This window comes from Microtus pennsylvanicus, chromosome 4 (genome assembly GCF_037038515.1).
Source record: "Microtus pennsylvanicus isolate mMicPen1 chromosome 4, mMicPen1.hap1, whole genome shotgun sequence".
NCBI classification, from domain to species: Eukaryota; Metazoa; Chordata; class Mammalia; order Rodentia; family Cricetidae; genus Microtus; species Microtus pennsylvanicus.
The window spans coordinates 27,748,682-27,769,698 of record NC_134582.1 but is presented as its reverse complement, the minus strand read 5'-3'; the positions used below and the strand labels follow the sequence as shown (position 1 = coordinate 27,769,698).

Genomic DNA, 21,017 nt, shown 5'->3' with positions numbered 1-21,017 from the left:
GACTGTCCTTGATCTTGGCCTCCACTTCTTTAGGAGAGGCATTCCCCAAAGTGTAGCCATTTCATTTTGTAATCCATCATTTAGTTGAGATTAATTTAAATATACTTACTGGTAATATTAATATATAAATATTATTGAACCCAAAGACATTTTTGCTGACCTAGACTTTCAGGTGGAAAACTAACTTTTATAGTGGAAATGATTTAGAGCAAGAAGATAGAATGAGTTTACTTAGACTGCACATGGCATATGCCTACTAGTCCTTGTTAATAAGGACAGTCAGTAGCCGTTAGCAAACACTGTTGCCTGAGTTGGCAAACCCCACCTGTTCTAATTTGTTTTCCTGATGCTGTGATAAAGAGCACAGCGAAAAGCAACTTGGGGAGGAAGAAGTTTGTTTCAGCTTCCACTTCCAAATAACAGTCTGTCCCCGAGAAATGTCAGGGTAGAAATCCAAGCATGAACCTTGAGCAGAAATGTTGAGGAAAGGATGCTTACGGGCTCCATCTCTTCATGCTTACCTAACCCTGTTATATAGTCCACTTGCCTAGGAATGGTGCCACCCACAGTGGGCTGCTCTATTCCATATCAGTCATCGATCAAGAAAAGCCCTCACAAGCCTAGCCAATCCGATTGAGTGAACTCTTCAATCGAGGTGCCCTCTTCCCAGGTGACTCTAGGTTGCATCAAGCGCACAGTCAAAACCAGCCAGGAGACCACCCAATTGTCACTGCATTTGAGTGCAGACCTCATATAAGGAAAAAAATAAAAGAAAAGAAAGCTCAATAACTCATGATGGTTTAATAAATATGTCTTTTGGGGCTTGAACCCAGGACCTCACACATGCTAGGAAGTCCTTTATTACTGATACAGCCCCAGCTCTTTTTGTAGTTTTTATCTTGAGACAGAGCCTCACAAAATGCCTAGGCTGACCTTGAATTTATGGTATGGTCCAAATAGTCCTTCAACTGACAATCCTCCTGTCCCAGCCTCCTGAATAGCTGGGGTCACAGGCCCATGTCACGAGCCTCAGCCAGTATTATGTACCATTGGACCCCTGCTACAAGTTAGCTATTAAATTGAAGAAATACTTTTTAAAAGTAGCTTTAATTATGTGCATATATAAAATGACAAATATTTCCATATGTGCAAAATTATATTTTCATGTGTAAGGCAATTTGTTCTTTTGACAGAAAACAGGTACGAAGTAACACCCTTCCACCTCCAATCTTCCACATGTTGGTCTCATTATCCGTTAACTGCATGAGGGAGAGCCCATTGAGTTCCTTCAAACAGCTGAGGTGTCCTACCCCTAATTACAAGTTGCAGAATGCTAACCTGGTGTCAATCATTGTGAGAACCAGTGCATTGGACTGCCATTCACTGGGGTCCCTTCAATATCTTTTTCTCTGTCAGCCCCCCAGTTTACATTCATATATTTTCTTCAGCATTTATGCCTATATCATGAATAACGTTTCTGATTTTTAATTGTAAGCCATTTTCTTCCAAAGCATGTCCTTTCCTTTATAGCAGATTAAGATAAAGTAAAACATTTTATTTCCTTTTGCTTTTCTCAAATTTAGGGTTTTACTCAAATAAATTTGTCTGGTTTTCACAGTCTTGCTGACTATGTATCACAGCATTAAATCCTAAATTTTAGCAATTCCTTTTCGCATTGAGTCTCCCGAAGGCTTTCAACAAACTTCCTTTTCTCTCTATTTCAAAACACACTGACAAGGCTGTGTTGAAGTGTGATTCTGCCACTACTACATATGCGAACCTCTGAATAAGCTTTACCCGTTCCAGGACTCAGTTTCCTCATTTATGAAACAAAGTTTAGGGGAAGCCCTGCCTTTGGACACAGGTACTTGTGCCATGCCTCAGAGATGCAAGGGAGAAGCAGGGATGATATGAGATGAAGGTGGCGATGTCGTTTTCATCAATTCACCCTGCAGTCTTTGCTGTGAGCCTACTATGTGCAGGGGACGGGCAGCACAGGTGATTTAACTCCTGTCCTCCTAGATCTTGTGGTGTGGTGGGAAAAGAAGGTGTGGGGGTAAATAAGTGAAGGCTGCAGACCGACAGGTGAGCCAAGGAAGGGGAAGGGAACTTGGGAGACCTATTCAGTCTTACTGGGTGGAGAAGACGTCTAGAAAGAGGGCTGTTTCAGCGGAGACTGAAGACAAGATGGACAGAGAGACAGGTGGAAAAAGGAAGGTGTCTCTTAGGACGTTGGAGCAGCCCCATGGAAGTTCTTGAAGGACAGAAGTCTGGATGCTTTTGCAAGCTGAAAGACATGCCGTGTGACTGAGCATAGAGATGAAGAGAGAACCATATGGCAGGCCTTTCGCCGTTGGGTTGGAGCACGTGCCGAAATGGCAATGGCTAATGCCGAGGCTTCATGATTGTCTTAGGGTGACTGTATCTCTGACTTCATGAGGACACACTAGTTAAGCCTATTGTCCTGGGGTAAGTTTTAGCATTTCCCTCTCCACTCTTAAGAAGTCCTGGCTTAGGTAATAAATAGTACAATCATGTCAGCATATTAGACAGTATGGGTTTTATCCCAAGTGATGTTTAGCGGGGAACCTTTGACAGGCTTTAAGGAGGAGCTGTGGTGTGATTGGTGCTTTAGGTGACGAGGCATGTGTAGATGCAGGTAGGAAGGCTGTTTAGTTCAGATGATAAGATATACAACAATATAGGGGGATATGGCTACTCATATATAGTTTTGAGTTGCCATGGTTAAGTGCTAGTAACAGTTAGAGATGGGAGATGAGGCTGAAGGAGAGACCAAGAGCGATTCTCTGCCCTCGTCAGTGACCTTTCTTCTTACAGTAGATGGGAAGTAACCCAGAGAGCCCCAACTGGACAGTGTGCGGAGTGAGAGATTTGGGTGCACTCAGTCCCGAGGGCGATGTCTCATCAAATTCCTACCCTCCAGGCTCAAGGAGCTGTGCAGAACAGGAGAAGGAGAGTGGAAGAGCCAGCGGTGATGGAGGACTCCCTAGAAAGACCATTTAGCAAATTTCTAGATGGAAATGAGATCTTGTCATTTGCCCTATTTAAGGAGAGGGTTTGGGCTTCATGGGGACAGGAGGCAATCTCCACACAGTTTTTCTATTGGCAGCTGAGTTTGATCGTCAAGGTTTTCCTGTCCCGAGGAGCACACGTTTTAAGCCAGCATGGCACAGAGGGCCTTATTGTGCCCGCTCACTTGCATGAACATCTTAGCACAGCTGATGTGTCCATTTGCTGTGGGGCAACAGCTGGCTGCCTGGCCTGTCAATGTGGCTACTGTTCCAGGTGGCAGCTGCTGCTGTACCACCAGGTAGATGGGTTGGGGGGAGAGGCTTGTTGGCAAGGTCGCTGCTTTTGGAATTCCTTGGCTATTACACAGTGGACTTGTGTCTCGTGGTGCTGCCTTCTTGTTGAGTTAGTGCTTTCAGTTCAAGACAATTAAAAAGACTTTTAGACAAAAGGATATGGTTATTATAGCTTCTTGGCTAGGGCACAATGCTGATTCAATTCACTAGCTCTGTAGTAACACTCAAGCATCAATTAAATGCACCACCAAATGTAGCAGCGTAAGAATTAAGTTTAAATCATGTTCATGGAATTACCTGCACATTTAGTGACTATTGAGAAAGCAACATTTGCACATGGCTGAAGTGTCATGTTTACCCAGAATGACTTGTTCCTTTCATCTGTGTCTCTCAGCTGTCATCCCATGTCTGGAGAGTGTGGCTGCAAGCCGGGCTGGTCTGGCCTCTACTGTAATGAGACGTGCTCTCCTGGATTCTATGGGGAAACTTGCCAACAGATCTGCAGCTGCCAGAATGGGGCTGACTGTGACAGCGTGACGGGAAGGTGCGCCTGCGCCCCTGGATTCAAAGTGAGTACCTTGGCCTCTGGAGGCAGGACAGGGATGCGCAGTGTGGAGCAAACACATCAGCAGCACCATTTGTGTGAGCTGCCATGAAGCAGAGTGAATGTGATTGAACCATTCATAGCATCCATGAGAGAAGAACTGTTTGAGATTAGTAACTTTAACATCCCGTTGATGACTGAGAATACTAATAAAACCACCAAGATGTCATTAAGGTTTGCTGTTAGAACTCATCAGGAAGTATGGCCCATTATAAGTACTCCTTATATAATTGTCTTATTGTGAGCTATAGACAACAGAGAGATATTTTTTCCATGTGGTTATTGTTAGCTATTATTTTCTTTCTTTTTTCCTCTGTGCAATAGCCCAGGCTGTCCTGGAACTAGCTCTGTAGACCAAGCTGACCTCGAACTCACTGAGATTTGCCTGCCTCTGCCTCCCGAGTGCTGGAATTAAAGGCGTGTACCACCACCGCCCAGCCTAGTTATTATTTATACCAGATTCTGTTTTAACTCCTCAAAATTTAAAGACACAGCTTACATCGGTTCTGATTCATGATACATTCACACGCTATATATGCACAAAGTCCTTAAGTCCCTTTGAAAGTGTAGAGTTTACTTTACAAATGTACCTTCACAAGGGAGCAGAATTGTGCCTGTGGTCCCCAGAACTTTCTTAGCTATTGAAAAGGGGACGTGGTGGCTGTGCTTTCTTTCATCCCATTGTAAAGATAGTGTTGAACTCTGGAGAATGTTGATGGTCATTCCAGGGTACATCACATAGAAAGAGTGGACCCTGAAGTCGTAGAGCAGAGAGAACCTTCCCAGAGATTTCTGATTAGAATCACAATCCTTTGGCTGACCCCTGAATTAAGTTTCTCTTAAAAGTCTTTTGAGTTTTTGGAAAGTGCTGCCCCCAGTCACCTTTGGTAGCTCAATTCTGTGTTTAATGCCTACTTCTGGGTAAACTGAACCATACCACTGGCTGAGTATCGTTTTAATTCAACCATTTACAATATTGCATATTATACGAGGAGGCCTACGGAGCATTTAGAAATGATGTGCAGTTTGTGTTATATTTTTGTTGATAATAACTTTACAGTTATCATTTATTTTTATATGTCTACTTGTATAACCAAGGGAGAAAGGTTTGTTCTGTTACCAAGATAAATCTAAAGAAGTCAGCAGGCTTTTGGCGTGTCCTACTTAATATTTTATCATAATCATGGACTAGCCAGTGTTGCACTTGAATATGTACAATTTGTATAAGAAAAAGCATTGAGTGTTAAAAACAAGAGAGAAAGCCCAGTTAGCAGCGCCGCAGTGTATTTTCTTTTGTGCTGGCATGGTTTTGGTTGGAAAAAGTAGCCGCATTTTGCTGTTTGTGCTCATCCAGGGAATTAACTGCTCTACCCCGTGTCCTTTGGGAAGCTATGGGATAAACTGTTCCTCTCGCTGTAGCTGTAAAAACGATGCTGTCTGTTCTCCTGTGGATGGCTCTTGTATCTGTAAGGCAGGTAAGAGTATGGGTGTCTGAATCTTTTGTAGATCCTGGTTCTGTCGCCTCCTAGAGTCACTGGAAGGACACACGAATGAGGGCTCTAGCTCGAAATCCACTAAACTCAGTGTGACCTCATCCTTCCTGAGGCCAGGAAAGAAACTCATATTTGGTCATCTCTGAAGCTGCTGCCAGCTTTCAGGGTCTGAGTCCATGACTTTGGGGAGGTAAACAAGCAGGCATGTCTGTGCCCCCAAATGGCCTGACTTGGAGGCATGACAGGAAATGCAGCCAGCACAGATTGTATGTGTGGCCCGGACTGTGTCCTCCATGGATGCAGCCAGGATCTTGGTAACCCATTTTTTTTTATGGTTAATGGCTACTGCTTCAAAGATGGGGCTATTCTTCCAAGAACAAACCTTCTACTTCCTCCCATAGAAATAAACAAAGCTTATCATTCTACCCCAACCACCACAGCCCATTAAAGGTGACCTCACTCCACCATCCCGTCCCAGTAGCCCAGGGGTGCGTCTCAGTGTTCGCATCCCTGACCGATCACAGGGCACAGTTGGCTGCTTGCTTCCTTGGGGGTTCCTTTTCATTTCTGGTGGAGGCCTTTTGTGGCAGAGCCAAAACTGTCTGCCACTGCTGCGAACGGGGCTGGGCAGCACTGTTAGGCATCTCCAAGATGTCTCTAAAGGGAGACGTGGCTTGGAAGAGCTCAGCAAAGCTCCCGGTCCTCCTTTGTCTCCTCACACGCTCTGTCGTTCTTGTCACACAGGCTGGCACGGAGTAGACTGTTCCATCAGCTGCCCCAGCGGCACTTGGGGCTTTGGCTGTAACTTAACATGTCAGTGCCTCAACGGGGGTGCCTGCAACACCCTGGATGGGACCTGCACCTGTGCGCCTGGATGGCGAGGGAAGAAATGTGAACTTCCCTGCCAGGTATGTGGGCTCTGGGTGGCCATGCCCGGAGGACTATGCAGGAGGGTTGATTTCTTTGCCCACTTTGTTGTTTGTTTGTTTGTTTTTCCTGACTGGAGGTGAATGAGTGTGACCCAGTCTTCAATAACTGTTACATGAGTGGAAGTGGGCAGAGGCTTGGAAAGGCATGGAGTGGAAATCAGTTAGGCAGGCTTTAAAGAATGCTTCCTTCTTTCCTTTCACCCCATGCTGCTTTCCCAGCCCCCCACTCCAGCATTTTCCCTTCCTTATCCACTCATCTCTGGGGTGCAGCCAGGCAGCAGCATTGGTCAAACACCCAGTGTCTGCCTGTCAACTCTCCACGTAGTCTGTTCCCATTATAATGGAAATCTGCAGGCTTTGGGCTGGGAAGTGACAGGGGGCTGAAAAGGGGGCGGTGGCTGGTGTCACAGAAATGCGCATTGAAGTGATGAAAGGAGGTTTGGAAACAGCCTCAGTTGATGTAAATATTTCTGGAGGCCCAGAAGTCTCCGCAGTACTTACTCCCTTTCCTTGACCTAATTTGGAGACATGCATCATTGGGAACTCTCCTCTGTAGGTGCTGCAGACTAGCTGGGGGTGAAATGGGAAGGGAGTTCTATAGTGACCTGGTGCTTGCTTTCCAAAGCCCTTGGCTGCTTTCTTTCCCTGCTTATGCCATGATTTCTTTTGGAGCCATCAAGCCTTCTATCAACAGTAGTAGGTTCTCTCCCCCAGGACATTATCAGATAACAATGGGATCCCCTGAATTGGGCCGTTCCAAAGACAGGCCTTCCACAGGCCACTCTTTTCTCCTCTGGGCATCCTTCTTGTTAAGTACAACCCATTTCCCAGCCAATAAAGGATTCCTGCCCTGCATTATTCTGTGTTCCCCAAGCCCCTAGGAGCTAAGCTATCTTTGCTGTGTCTCTTCAGACCAATGGACAGATTAATAAAGCTCCACTGGGCTGTTAGGTGGTCTTTACTTCTTCATTATAGACAAAGTGGAAACCCTTGTGCACGCTGACTATTGTTCTGCAGTAGATGTATTAGGGAAATCTGACGGTTCGGTCACATCTATTACAACAGAGGTAAATGCTGTGCAATCCTGTCAAACCCTAGTGGAGCCTAAGTAGTGGGTTAGCTGGTTACTAGACAAATGATTATGTCATCTAACACCCGCCGCCTGTTTCCATGTCCCCACCCTCAGTCACTGGGCTGTTTTCCTCAGTGTTTGGGTAACACAGAGAGGGTTGTGGTACCCTATACCAGTTCCTAGGGTCTGGAGTCGAAAATAAGTTTCCCCTACCAATAAAAACTTTTTCATTCTTCTTCGTGAATAATTAATTGGTCATGCCCACCCACCAAGTGTCTCCTCTGTATTGGACCACTCAACAGTAGCATATACATACGGGGCAGATGAGGAGGCTGCCAATGTAATGCTTATTTACAGTTATGAATCATAACGTTCTGCACAGTTTAGACTTTTTCCCGGAAAGAAAGATAGTTATTAGAGAAAGTAACAATCGATTTTTAGTATTCTTCATTATGTCATCTATTCCACTGACAACAGATTATGAAAATGAACTTAACTCAATTATATGTATATCACATATATAGCATCTATATATCCATATCTATGTACTTATCAATTTAATCTGTGTGTCTATCTAGCGTGTGTAAGTGTGTGTCTGTGTGTGTATGTTTGTACGAGTGCATGTGTATCTTTATTATGTGGACAAAGATCCCTCTTTCCTCTAAGGAAAGAGAATTATAGGGAGCACAACGCTGAACTATGTTGTAAGACTCATTAAAGACAAATGAGCATATTTTCAGGAGTGTGGTAAAGGGTTCTTTTAGTCAATTGCATGCTTATATTTATTGTATGTGTACATGCATACAAGCTGACACAATTGGTTTCACCGTGTCCATCTTCTAATTATTGGATCAAACCTAAGTTAGCGTTGAGGGGATTTTCAAATGCTACCCCGCAAGCTTGTGTTTTGCATCACGGGGAGAGGGGATGTGATGTCTATTCCTAAGAAACGTGTCAGGGCCCTTGTGGTTTGTGTCATGGGAATACTTAGATTTGTCATCGCTGGCTTTGATGTTCTCTTCCTTGCAGGATGGCACATACGGGCTAAACTGTGCTGAACGCTGTGATTGCAGCCATGCAGATGGCTGCCACCCCACCACAGGCCACTGCCGCTGCCTCCCTGGATGGTCAGGTATGACCTTAAGGCCAGTGTTTGAAAGAAATAACCAATGCTTTAGTATCTAGTGGTGTTGCTTCTTCCTTTCACACAGGTCATTTTCTTTCAGGAAAAAAATTAAAAAATGCAAGTGAACACATTTTTGTCCATGAAATGTTATGTGTTAGGTGTGATTTATCAGTCACCAAGGGTAGTCAGTTTCATTGAGCTTAAATGTAAGATCCCATTGATAGAATGTAGGCCAGCAAGATTTCTTTGGTATATTTTGAGTATTGAGAGAGAAAAATTTTTTAAAGAAGTCTCAAGACTATAATTAGAATCATCATAGAGATAAAACTATGAACTATTCCTAATATGGTTCATATACAAATATTAAAGTCTTTCCCAGAAACAAAAGTTTAAGAACTTTTCCTTCCTTAAAAGTTTGAGTCATGATAAATTCATGTTATGATTGAGCACAAAATTTCTAACCATGGGGTAGAAACTCCTCCTTATTTATGTGGCTTTATGAATTCAGCTGGGAAGTTTATCCGGTGAGTAGTGATCCCAGAAGAAGAATGATATCTTTACTCATGATGTACAGGTTTGCTTGGGCATTTAGTGCTGCCTTCAGAGTCTGTAAATCATGAGCAAGAACATCGCTCTTCTGGCAGGAACACTTTACGTTCCCACCAGCAGCATCTGAGCGTGTCTGTATCCCCGGCACACATCCGTCTTTCTGGTGACATCTGTCTCAGTGGCTATGAAGTGGTACCTCTTGGAGGTTTTGCTTTGTGTTCCTCTGGTGACTGATGATGCTGGGGATCCATCATCTGTGCATTTATTGGCCACCTGTACATCTTCTTGGGAGGAATATATATTCATAGCCTTCATTAATTCTTAAACGGGTTCTTTTTCTTTATATCATTGAGTTCTAAGACCACATTATATAAATGTTCTTTACTAGATATGATTTGCAAGCCCTTCTCCATTTTCAATTTTTTCTCCCGCCATTTCCATAACCTTCTTTTCAGCAGAAGTTTTTATTTTGATAAAGCCTACCTTGTCCCAATTTTCAAATGTTGCTCCCTTGTGCTTTTGGTATCAGTTTTAAGAAATCATTGCCTAATGCAGGATTGCAGAGGTTTATTTCTATGTTGACTTCTAAAGTTTGTAAAACCTTTATACTTAGGTTTTTGATTCGCTTTGAGTTAATCTTTTATGCTGTGATCAGGGGGGTCAAACTTCATTCTATAATCAATGGTCTCAGCACAGTTTTGAAGACTATTCTTTTTTTTTTTTTTTTTTTTTGGATTTTTCGAGACAGGGTTTCTCCATAGCTTTTGGTTCCTGTCCTGGAACTAGCTCTTGTATACCAGGCTGGCCTACTCACAGAAATCCACCTGCCTCTGCCTCCCGAGTGCTGGGATTAAAGGCGTGTGCCACCACCACCCGGCCTTGAAGACTATTCTTTCTCCTACTGACGGTCTTAACTTCTGAGCCAAAGTCAATTTCCCATAGATGTGAAGCTTATGTCTGGATGTTCTAGTCAATTCCATTGGGTCGTATGCTTGTCCTCATACCAGTACAATTCTTCCTTGATAATGGTGGCTGTGTAGGAGGTTTTAAACCAGGAGAAGGGGGAGAATTCCACCCTTGCTTCCTTTTATGGTTTTCTTGGTCATGCTGGATCCCTTGAATTTCCATGTGGCTTTTAGCATCTATATACCAGTCTCTGCAAATAAGCAAGATGGAAATTTAGTGGAGTTTAGCTGCTAGATTAATTTGGGGAGCACTGGCAACTTAGCTACATTAAGTCCAGATTCACAAACATGGCCTATCACCAGCAATCCCTCAGAGGGATCTGTTGCCCTCACCCCAGAATTTGCTGAGAGCTTCTTTGATTGTGGGTAAAAGAAAACAGGGATGGACTCTCACCTTGTCAAATAGGCCAAGCTGGTACAATGACTTCATTTACTGTCAGTAGGAGTGACCCATGGATTCAAGGCCTCCTCCCTGTAGTTCCCTCTTGACTTGTGAGCTTGATTTTATAGTACAAAAGTCCATCTTTGTATGTCCCTGTCACCTCTGCATCACGGATGTTGAAGCTTGATCATGTCAGGCATTAAATTTCATCTGTGATTTCACCAGGATTCCAGAGTTTTGCAAATGGATATTAAATTCTCAGTGACCTCAGTGAGGCAAAGGGGAACTTTCAATCTGGTAAAAACAAATCAAGCCTAACAGAGGCCACACTACCTAATCTGGGCTCTGCTGTACCAAACCTGCTCTGTCTTATAAATCCACGTAGAGTGGGAGGTGTCCCTGGACATACCAGTCACATCTTGGGTGTCAACCTGCTCTGATGATTTAGAACCAGCCTGTGAAAGGGACACCCTCGGTCACATGAGAAAAGCAGGAGATGACTTGGCTTAAAGCCAGTCAGAAAATGTGTTCCTGGCATTCCACAGTCTGGGTCATGGGGTAAGACAAATTATCCCATCTGGCCTTTAGACCTACCAGGCTCCTGTGGGGAATGCGCTGGCTTTGCCCCACAATGTGATCCTGTAATCCCCTTCCCATCTGTGACCAGCCTGCTTCCTGCCTGATGTCTCTCTCTCTCTGTCTCTGTCTCCCCCTCTCCCTCCCCGCTCTTCCTCCCTCCCTCTCCCTCTCCCCTCCCCCTCCTTTCCTCTGGCTGCCCTCTGTCTCTTTGCTTTGCAGCCTGTACTTATGTCTCTACTGCTCTCAAGCCAACCCAGTGGTCCTCCAATGCCTCATTTCTCTGTCTTCCATGGGCCTGGGTGTGTGAATAGTTGTCAGTCTCTGAACCTGCTGAGAGATTGTTCCCCCACACTCGTAGAACACATTCAACACAAACAAACGTGGGAAAAAAGACAGTTCCAGCAAATTTAAAAACAGATCACGTTTGGAACGGAGAGCTGGATTAGTTTTTCTAAACAGAAAGAATAGATTCTGGGTAATATTTATACAGGACATCATTTCATTGCTGGCCATGAACAGGCTCATATTTTTTTCACTGATAAGTTTGTTTTGAATAAGTTCCTTGTTAAGACTTCACAACAGGAAGAAGGCCTTGCTTCTCATTAAGGAACCAGCTTTTAGCCAAATCTTTACTATAAGCCCAGGGAACCATGAGAATCGGTCCCCTTTTTCTTCTCTGTTGCTGATATGCTCTAGGTGACATGTTAGGGATTACTTGCTGGAGAGGGTACAGTCTGATATAACAGAGGTGATTCCTCAGTGAACTGCAACATGGGGCTTAGGCTCTTCCCCTGGGCACAGTAACAAAAAAAAAACTCTACAAAGTGTTCAGCCAATGAGGACACAGGCAGAGGTGGCAGTGAGGGGAGGAGCACACTTAGACCCAACAGCCGCCATCCCATTTTTAAAGAAAGTTGGGTTTCTGAACCCGGAGTCACCACCACTCAAAACTTCACGATGTTGACTCAGGTCTGTATCTTCCTAAGAAATGCTGAGATTTTTAAAACAGGGCTATAGTCCAGGGTTCTTGACCGGGGGAGGAAGGGAGCACACTGTCAGCTCAAGTGGCATGACTTCATTCAAATTTTATATATGTATATATATATGTATATATATATATATATACATAATAGCAATGAAATAAAAGGAGACTGTGAATCTGAGAGGGAGCAAGCAGGGATGGACATAATGAGGGGTTTGATGAAGAAAAGGGAAGAGGTGAAATGACATAATTAAAATCTCAATTTTTTTAAAAAAATTGAGAAAAATAGGTCTACAAATGTTAGTATGTTTTACCTAGGTGTAAAATGTCATACTGTGGCTGAGCAGTGGTGGTTCAGGCTTAGAATCCAGTACTCGGGAGGCAGAGGCAGGCAGATCTCTGTGAGTTCGAGGCCAGCCTGGTCTACAGAGTGAGTTCCAGGATAGCCAGAGATGTTACACAGAGAAACGCTGTCTCAATAAACAGAAACAAACAAACAAACAAACAAACAAAAATACCGTGAAAGTTAGCCAAAATCCAAAGTGCATTCACTATTGCAACCTCTCTTTCTAAGGTTAACGCACCATTTTTGCAAAGGATATGCACATTTATCATATTCAGGTATTTAAAACCTTAATTTATTGACATTTCCAGCCAATAGATTGTCTTATCCAAAGGAAACAGACCTCGTTAGAAAATGGGGGGAAATGAAGTGCCATTGTCGCTAGAAGCACATATTTTAAGTCTTTAGAATCTCTGGGACCCGTATTACTCTGTCACAGCCTCGAGAATATCTAGGCAGTGTCTTGGGCTTTGTACACGTGCATACACACACTGTACACATTCATGTGCACTCACATACCACAAACGGTGTGTGTACCAAACACATCCCACACAGTTATGAACTGACTGGCTTCTCAGAAGTGGTTGAGAAATTCCAGAAGAACTATAATTAGTTTTGCACAGATAGAGATGTATATGTGTGTGTGTGGTTTTCCAGTGCAGTAGTGGAGTAACGGCCTTTATAAAGAATTTCCTAAAAACGGCAGAAACAGGTTGGTGGTTCTCCCTCTCTGCTCTGGGATCAGTCAGCCAGAAACACCCATTCACTGAGCATCACAGCTAATCACCATTTAATTCTCCCTGTCTGAAAACACGTGCGCTCTGTGGCCTGGTTCCCAGCTCTGGCCAAGATCACTGTCACCTGGGAACTCTTTCCACTTGTACGTTCCCAGCCACCTTCTAACACCTACTGAAAGGAAATGTGGAGGTGACAGGGGTGCGTCAGAGAGGAGGAAGCCCTCACCAGTCCATGGAGCATTTTTTTTTTGGTACAAATTTTGAAAAGATTTGGAAATCTCTTGGCATGCTCTCCTTGGCATACGGGGTGAGCTGCATGTCTGCCAGGGGCAACTGTCTAGTAACTACCTGTGTGTCATCACTAGATCGTTCTTTCTGGCATTCAAAAAGTTACCCTAGTAGCCTAGACAGTGGTACTCTCCAATTTGTTTAATGGAATCTTGTACATCTTATATCCTAATTATTGATGATAATGGCGTCCAGGGACCATTTCTTAATAGAAGCCTCATTCCAGTGACTAAAGAAAAGAAAGAGAACACTCAACCATGTCTTTGTACTAGAACAAGAAAACTGAATACTGTCTTAGGGTTTCTGTGAAGAGACACCATGATCATGGTAACTCTTACAAAGGAAAACATTTAATCAGGTGCTAACAGTTCAGAGGTTTAGTCCATTATCTTCATGATGGGGAAGTAGGGTAGTGTACAGGCAGACATGGTGCTGAATAAGGAGCTAAGAGTCCTACATCTTGACTCACAGACAGCAGAGAGAGAGAGAGAGAGAGACAGAGACAGAGACAGAGATAACAGACAGACCCAGGCTTGGCTTGAGCATCTGAAACCTCAAAGCCCACCCTCAGCAACATACTTCCCCCAACAAGCCACACCTACTCCAACAAAGCCACACCTCCTAATAATGCCACTCCCTATAGGGGCTGTTTTCTTTCAAACCACCACAAATGATAAATTGGCAGAAAAGGGGTTAGGATATCGCATCAGCCCTTGAGCCCCTTAGGAAAATGAATGGGATGAACAAGACATAATATAACAGGGAGATGGGAACAGCAGATTGGAATCAGAGTTAGGGTGCTCACCTGAGCCCAGCCAGGAATGGGGGACTTGGAAGGAGAACCCTGTGGTGTCTTGATGATAAGAGACCGGCTTCTCCATAGCCCCAGGAAGCAGAATTTGGCAGGCATTCCATCCCACACACCCAGTGTGGCCAGTGGTGCAGATGAAAACTGCCTTCAGGGACCCCTCTATCCCAGCCCAGTATAGTTCTTATTCCTTAACCCCTCAGTGATGCCTAAATGGTTACCATGAAAACCTTGGGAGGGCAGCATCTCAGAATCACCTTAGTGGGAATCCAAGTTCAAGTCAATAACTACATCAAAGGGTTTAATCAACATGCAAGTACCCAGTTAACCACAAAAGCACATGACCCACATCTGAGACCTTGTGGGCCTGGGGAATGGGGAGAGAGAGAGAGAGAGAGAGAGAGAGAGAGAGAGAGAGAGAGAGAGAGAGAGAGAGAGAGAGAGGGAGAGGGAGAGGGAGAGGGAGAAGGGGGGAGGATGATGTGGGTACCTGTCTGTCTGTCCATCTCTCCCTTGATGGACAGAAGGCTGAGTCTCTGAAGTGAGAATGCTTCAGCGAAGCCCCCAGGTTTCTCGCTCTGTCCCGCAGCCTGTTGTTGGCTCTCATCCAGGGCTGGACTCGGGCACACAGTGCTTGCCCGCTTGTTGGTCTTGCACAAACGGATATGAACCTCTCTACTTTCTACGACTGAGGGACTTTTCGTCAAGAGCCAATAAAAAAGTGTGATTTAATAATCACAAGTTGGGTGTTTCCATGCCCTCTGCTGGCATTGTGGTTGGGCACTGGGAGGGAGGAGATAAATCGTGCCAGCTCCAGCTAACGTATGGTCAGAGGTGGAACACTGGTGAGAAATTACTCCAGCTAAAGTATGGTCAGAGGTGGAACACTGGTGAGAAATTTGCCTGTGCCATCACTTTGAGAACAATGTTAGAGATGAAAGAAACTAGCAACTTTATCACTAGACACCATGTTCTTCTGCTGCCCCAATTATCAATAACAAATACCTCTTTTTTTTTACTCTGCCATGTATTTAATAGATTGCTGCAGACATTGAATCAAAATCATTTTCTTTATTTTCCAGCATCCCAGCTATTGCAATATTGGCACGTTGAGGACAAATGAGATGAGGATTTGGGGCTAAATCTTCGAGAGGGGAAATAACGACATCCTAGATGATTTATTTACTACATTCATGCAGTCACAAATGCCTAGTGAATGCGGGTTTCACACTGAGGCCCCTGGCTTAATGCATCAGGCATTAAATGCACGAACATTTCTTTAATGCTGCCTAGCTGAAGTTTATCTCGGTCATTCAGCCATTGCCTAGCAACTTGAGAAGGCTATCAATGGGCTCTTTGTCCCCGGTCCTGGCAAAAACAGTCCCTCGCAGACCTCCTTATCAGCATTGGAAAATTTATCAGGAAGAAGTGCTTCCATTGAGCAAAACTGCCTTCAAATAGAAACCCACCCTCTTCCCATTTGCCCCCTCTTCCAAATATTTAAGGAATCGGTTAAAGAAACAACTGATTTTGAAGATTTTATTTGTTCCTTGGTGGATATCCCAAAGAAGTCATCTTATGGTATCTCATTGTTTTTCTATTTCTCTTTAGTATGGGGTAACAGCTCCCAGCACCCAAAAGTTTGCCTTTCTTTCTTTTTTTATTTATTAAGGATTTCTGCCTCCTCCCCGCCACCGCCTCCCATTTCCCTCCCCCTCCCCCAATCAAGTCTCCCTCCCTCATCTGCTCGAAGAGCAATCAGGGTTCCCTGACCTGTGGGAAGCCCAAGGACTTCCCACCTCTATCCAGGTCTAGTAAGGTGAGCATCCAAACTGCCTAGGCTCCCCCAGCAGTAAAAAACAAGGACTTCTCGAATTTTGCATACAAATGGATGGAAATAGAAGACACTATCCTGAGTGAGGTAAGCCAGACCCAAAAAGAGGAACATGGGATGTACTCACTCATATTTGGTTTCTAGCCATAAATAAAGGACATTGAGCTTATAATTCATGTTCCAAGAGAAGCTAAATAAAAGTTTGCCTTTCTGATCCAGAAAGACAAAAGTGCCCACACACATGTGAACTATGTGTTGGCTTCTTCCTGTTCTAGCTACTTCTATCCTTCTGCACCCCCCCTCCCGCATTCAGGGCAAGTGTTTTCCCACTGCTCACACATCCTCTCTGCAATCACCCCACAGGCACACTGAGACATCACCTCTGTGAATCGAGGCATACCGGCCCTCAGGGCCAACCATTATTCTCCATGTGTTAGGTCTCAGACAGGACAGTCGGGCTCTCTTGCTCTCCCAGCTGGCAGAATGAGTTGTCCGGGGTAGGGTCAGGCAAACAGAGGAACTTTCCATCTGCCTCTCCTCCACCAGTCTCTAGAATTCTTCCTCCCCTGCGCTGGGTTTTGTTCAGTGCCTTCTCATCCTTCTCACTTTCACCCCCTTCATCTCAACTCGTCACCCAACTTTTTGTCTTCAAGACTCATGTCTTCCCACGTTCATCCACTCTCCCATAAAGCATGAATTCATCATTGCCACCCCTCATTGGGTCTCTGCAAGCGTGGTGTGGTGCAGGGGTGGGGTCTCTCTCTCCACCTTATGGTGCTCTTAGCTATTCTCTATGAGCCCATGGCTGGCCACATGCTTCAACTGGTATTTCGAGTTCCTCAATTCCAGCTGTTCCCAACTTTGGCAATTCCTAGAAGATTTCTGCATGCTTCTTGAAACTCTGAGTCTTGTAGCTACTGTTCCCTGAGCCTAGAACCATTTTTCCTCCTCCCTTGGTCCAGGTCACTAGACAGAGTTGGGGGCGTGTCCCAGGGCTTTATCATTTGGAGTTAACTTGTTTTGGAGTTTATTATCTGGAGTTAACATTTTTTGTCTCACCAACAAGTCAGACTGGCTAGATTCCTAGAAGGCATATTATCTTAAGTTATTTTTCATCTTTGGCAAACAAGGAAACAAGAATATGTTTCAGAGGACTCTCTCAGACTGGGCAAATATGAAAGCAATAGAAATAAAGAGGTGCTATAGCAAGCTTACAACTCTTTCAACACCTTTTCAGCTTGGAACACGCCTCACTGCAGGGTTGTGTCCTTATGCAGCTCACAGCCTCAACCTGAGGCCAGGAAGCGATTCAAAGAAACACTTAGTCAAGATTTAATTGTGACTCTCATTGCCTAAAATTTTATAATTAGGTATTTACTTCTTAGACTCTCAAAATGTGTGCCTTCTTGCAATATTAATAATCCCTAGAGAAAGAAGATCCCCGCTATAATAGACTTATCATGCCCTTCCCTGAATATATAATGAAAGAAGAGATGGCAAGAGTCACAGAGAGTTTGAGGAGAGGTAACACTGGGGGATGAAGGGGCCTACTTTTCTGTGGGCTTGTCTCATACCTGATACTTGTCTCAAAGTAGATTAGGTATTAATATATGCAAAACAATAACTCTTTTACTGCATAGAATAAAATAAGAGAGCTTGAATTTCAAAGATAAAACAGAAAATGGAATGTTTATAATTTTCATTCAATGGAAAAATTCCTTTATGATCCTAAAACTTAAGAAACCAAAGTTATTTGAAAAGCGAGTTTGGTTCTGCTGAAATATGTTTCTATGACTGGAGACAGTCTCTGGAACAAAATGGTGGGTAAAAATCATGTGAAACTAGTGTGTGTTTTGTTTGTTTTTCAATGGACTGCTGGCTATTCCGTGGTGCTTTCTACTTACTGGGAAAGTAAATGGTGAAGCTAATCATGACAGATAGGTATGCTAGCCAGATGAGGGAAAAGGAATCAAGTACCAAGTGTAGGATCACTCAATTTTGATTGCTAATCTTCAGTCATCTTTTAGAACCAGCTTCGTTACCTATTAATCATGCTAACCTATAATATCCAAAGTCAATGTAATGGCCATTCTTGGTTGTTAGCCTGACTGCATCTGGAATTAATCTAAAACCCAAATGGCTGGGTACACTGTCAGGGTTTTTTGTTTGTTGTTTTGTTTTGTTTTGTTTGTTTGTTTCTTTCTGTTAAATCATTTAAAGTGAGAAGAGCCCACTTTAATCTAGGCCCCGCCTTCCAGTAGCATCCTTTATAAAGGACATGGAAGATAACCCTTTGCCTACTTGCTCTCTCTTTCACCAGTGAGTTCCTTCCTTCACTGGCATTAGAACCTACTTCTTTGAGATTCAGGAGTACACTGAAACATCCAGCTTTGTGGACTGAACAACTCCTGGATTCTTGGACTATCTGTTGGTACACAGCCATTGTTAGACTAGCTGTATCACAGCCTGTAAGTGTAATCCACTCTAATAAGCTCCATAAATACACATATATATATTAGAGGTCACACACACACACACACATATGAATGTATTATATCAGTTCTGTTCCCCTAGAGAACCATGTATATACTTTTGGCCTGAAACATATTCCATTCCATTATGGCTGAATTTAAGTGTAATGTGATTTGACCAATAATTGATAAATTAAGACACCTTAAATTGCCAAGTCTTGTGCTTCAAACCCCGCTCCACATTTAAAAAAATATTAAGAAATCAGAACTAATTTTCAGGATGGTTATAAGGTTAACTGCGAAATTATTTGGGTTCTACTTCCTCGGGCTTCTTGTTGAAATTAGCCTGAGTGGATCTGGGTCAAAATGCCGAGGGACATCTGAATCTATGAAGCAGGTGGTCCCTTACCACCTTGGCTGTCAAACAGGAGCCTTGGCTTACAGTGAGGATGGAAAACCTGAATTCCAGTCGAGGGGAAAGCCCCAGGCAGGTTACCCTTGATAGTTCTTTCTTCAGAGGCAAAGCAAAGCTTACATTTGCAGCCTACTCCCAAGTTCACTGCTGCTTGGAATGCCTTGCAGTTCTGTATGGTCTAGGTATTGGCTTAAAAAAAAATCACCTGAGACACCATGGCGCCTCATAGTCAGAGAGTGTAGAATTCGCAAGTGTGTCTCAGCTTTCCAAAAGACCTTGAAAAGTAAGATGTGTGTATGAACACAGGAAAGAACAGCAGGTCCGTGTTTTATTTATTTATCCTGTGGGGGACATTTAGCCGCCACTCATCAGCTTATATCCAGAACTGTTTTTCTCTGGAATCAAAGTCTATTGCTAACCTGAATGAAGACAATGGGATTGTGCCTCTTGGCTGGCCTTTGCCAAGCTAAGGACTTTGCTGGGGGATGGACACGGAGACAGGTAAAAGCAGAGATTTATCATTTTATAGTAATGGCTTTATACCAGCTGGTGACATATTTGAGGTCCTCTACAATGCCTTCCATATGAGGTTCAGGGCACCATAAATGTGGTATGGCCTACCCATCATCCTCCAGGCAGGGCCGCTGTGAACTTTCTGGAATCCTGGATTGAGCATGTCCTCGCGTGTTCTCACTTGTTCTGATGCCAGCAGTCACCAGTGTAGCCGTGGTCAGAAGTCTTTCCTCTGCAGGTGAAAGGTCTGAGAATCTGATGTAGCGAAGAGATCCCTGTTGGATTTTAATACAAACTTACAGAACCCTCTTTCGCCTCCATTAATGCCTGGCTTTATTTTCATTCCTGCAGACCCAGCTTCCTGTAGAAACTGGTTCACTGGGTCATGACTGACATAAGGTTTCTTTATTTCCCAAACAAAAACTTAAATAGCTCCATACGATGTCATAGCAGCGACTCAGATAATAGCACATACGTGGCATTGGCTGGGATAGTCTGCCTCTATCTGTGCAGATGGAAACAAATTTTTTTAGGAATGAAATCGGTGTTGGGTATGAGCACATCAGCATATCCCGCACAATACATCATTGAAGTACTTTAGGATTGTGTTTCCTTGTTTACCCTACCCTGTCCCCAGTAGGGCTGCCTTCATGTAAAAGAATTTAATCATTCTGTGCTTTGTCTGATCGTTGTACCCTTTGTTCATTTCTCTGTAAAAGCAAAGAATGGGGGGGGGGTTGGCAGATAAATAGGAAATCAATAGTCTTTTTTTTTTTTTTTGATAAATTTTGCCTTCAACAGACAGAACCCTCGGGCTTCCTGATGCTCCCTCCTATTAAAGAAGAAAAATCAATTCAGTGAAAGTATTTTCTCCTTGGCAGCATAGGAGGGAATTCTGGGTATTCGTTAACATTTGAATGACTCTGTGTATTGTAAGTGTGTTTTAAGCCTGGTATCATCTCTGTCCAGTGCTCTCTGCACAGTTACGCTTGCGCCGTCCTTGAACCCCATTACGTATTAGCGTCCTTGGATGCCCACGCTGCACCCTCCTCAGCTCTGCCCCGTGTGTGTTTCAGGTGTGCACTGTGACAGCGTGTGCGCTGAGGGACGCTGGGGTCCTAACTGCTCACTGCCCTGCCATTGTAAAAATGGGGCTTCTTGTTCTCCTGACGACGGCATCTGTGAGTGCGCACCCGGATTCCGAGGCACCTCTTGTCAGAGAAGTAAGTGTCCCGTAGGGGATGGTCTCTGTGCTCCTCTTCCTGGGAACTGCGTGTAGATCAGTCTCTGTTCTACCGTTTAGTTTCTAGTGATGTTTTGTGGCCGTCAAGGACAGAGCAGTCCTTGAAGAACTGTCACTGTCCTCAAATGACACTTGCCCAAGAACTTGGTTCTTTTCAACCTCTAGGACGAACTTAACAGATGGGGGCGTTAACCCTTTCTTCCCAGTGATGATTTCATTACCTCGTGGGCCTCATCATCAGGGCGCGATTCTCATGTCTTCCTCAGAGGGTGCAAATGGTGTTCCAGAAATCCACTGACCTGTAAATATTTTATTCAGCAATTTGGCGTCAGCCTCACCTCAATTACCAGAAGTTAAC

At 44.0% G+C, this 21,017-nt stretch overlaps 1 protein-coding gene across 1 annotated transcript in view; it reads left to right on the top strand.

Annotated features, from left to right (window-relative positions):
* Megf10 (multiple EGF like domains 10) overlaps positions 1-21,017 on the top strand; it is a 150,446-nt gene that overhangs the window by 107,591 nt on the left and 21,838 nt on the right. The window contains exons 10-14 of the mRNA XM_075968629.1: positions 3,721-3,895; positions 5,285-5,405; positions 6,168-6,331; positions 8,454-8,556; positions 20,493-20,639. Of these exons, the coding sequence (XP_075824744.1) occupies positions 3,721-3,895; positions 5,285-5,405; positions 6,168-6,331; positions 8,454-8,556; positions 20,493-20,639 (710 nt within the window). The remainder of the gene's footprint in view (positions 1-3,720; positions 3,896-5,284; positions 5,406-6,167; positions 6,332-8,453; positions 8,557-20,492; positions 20,640-21,017) is intronic.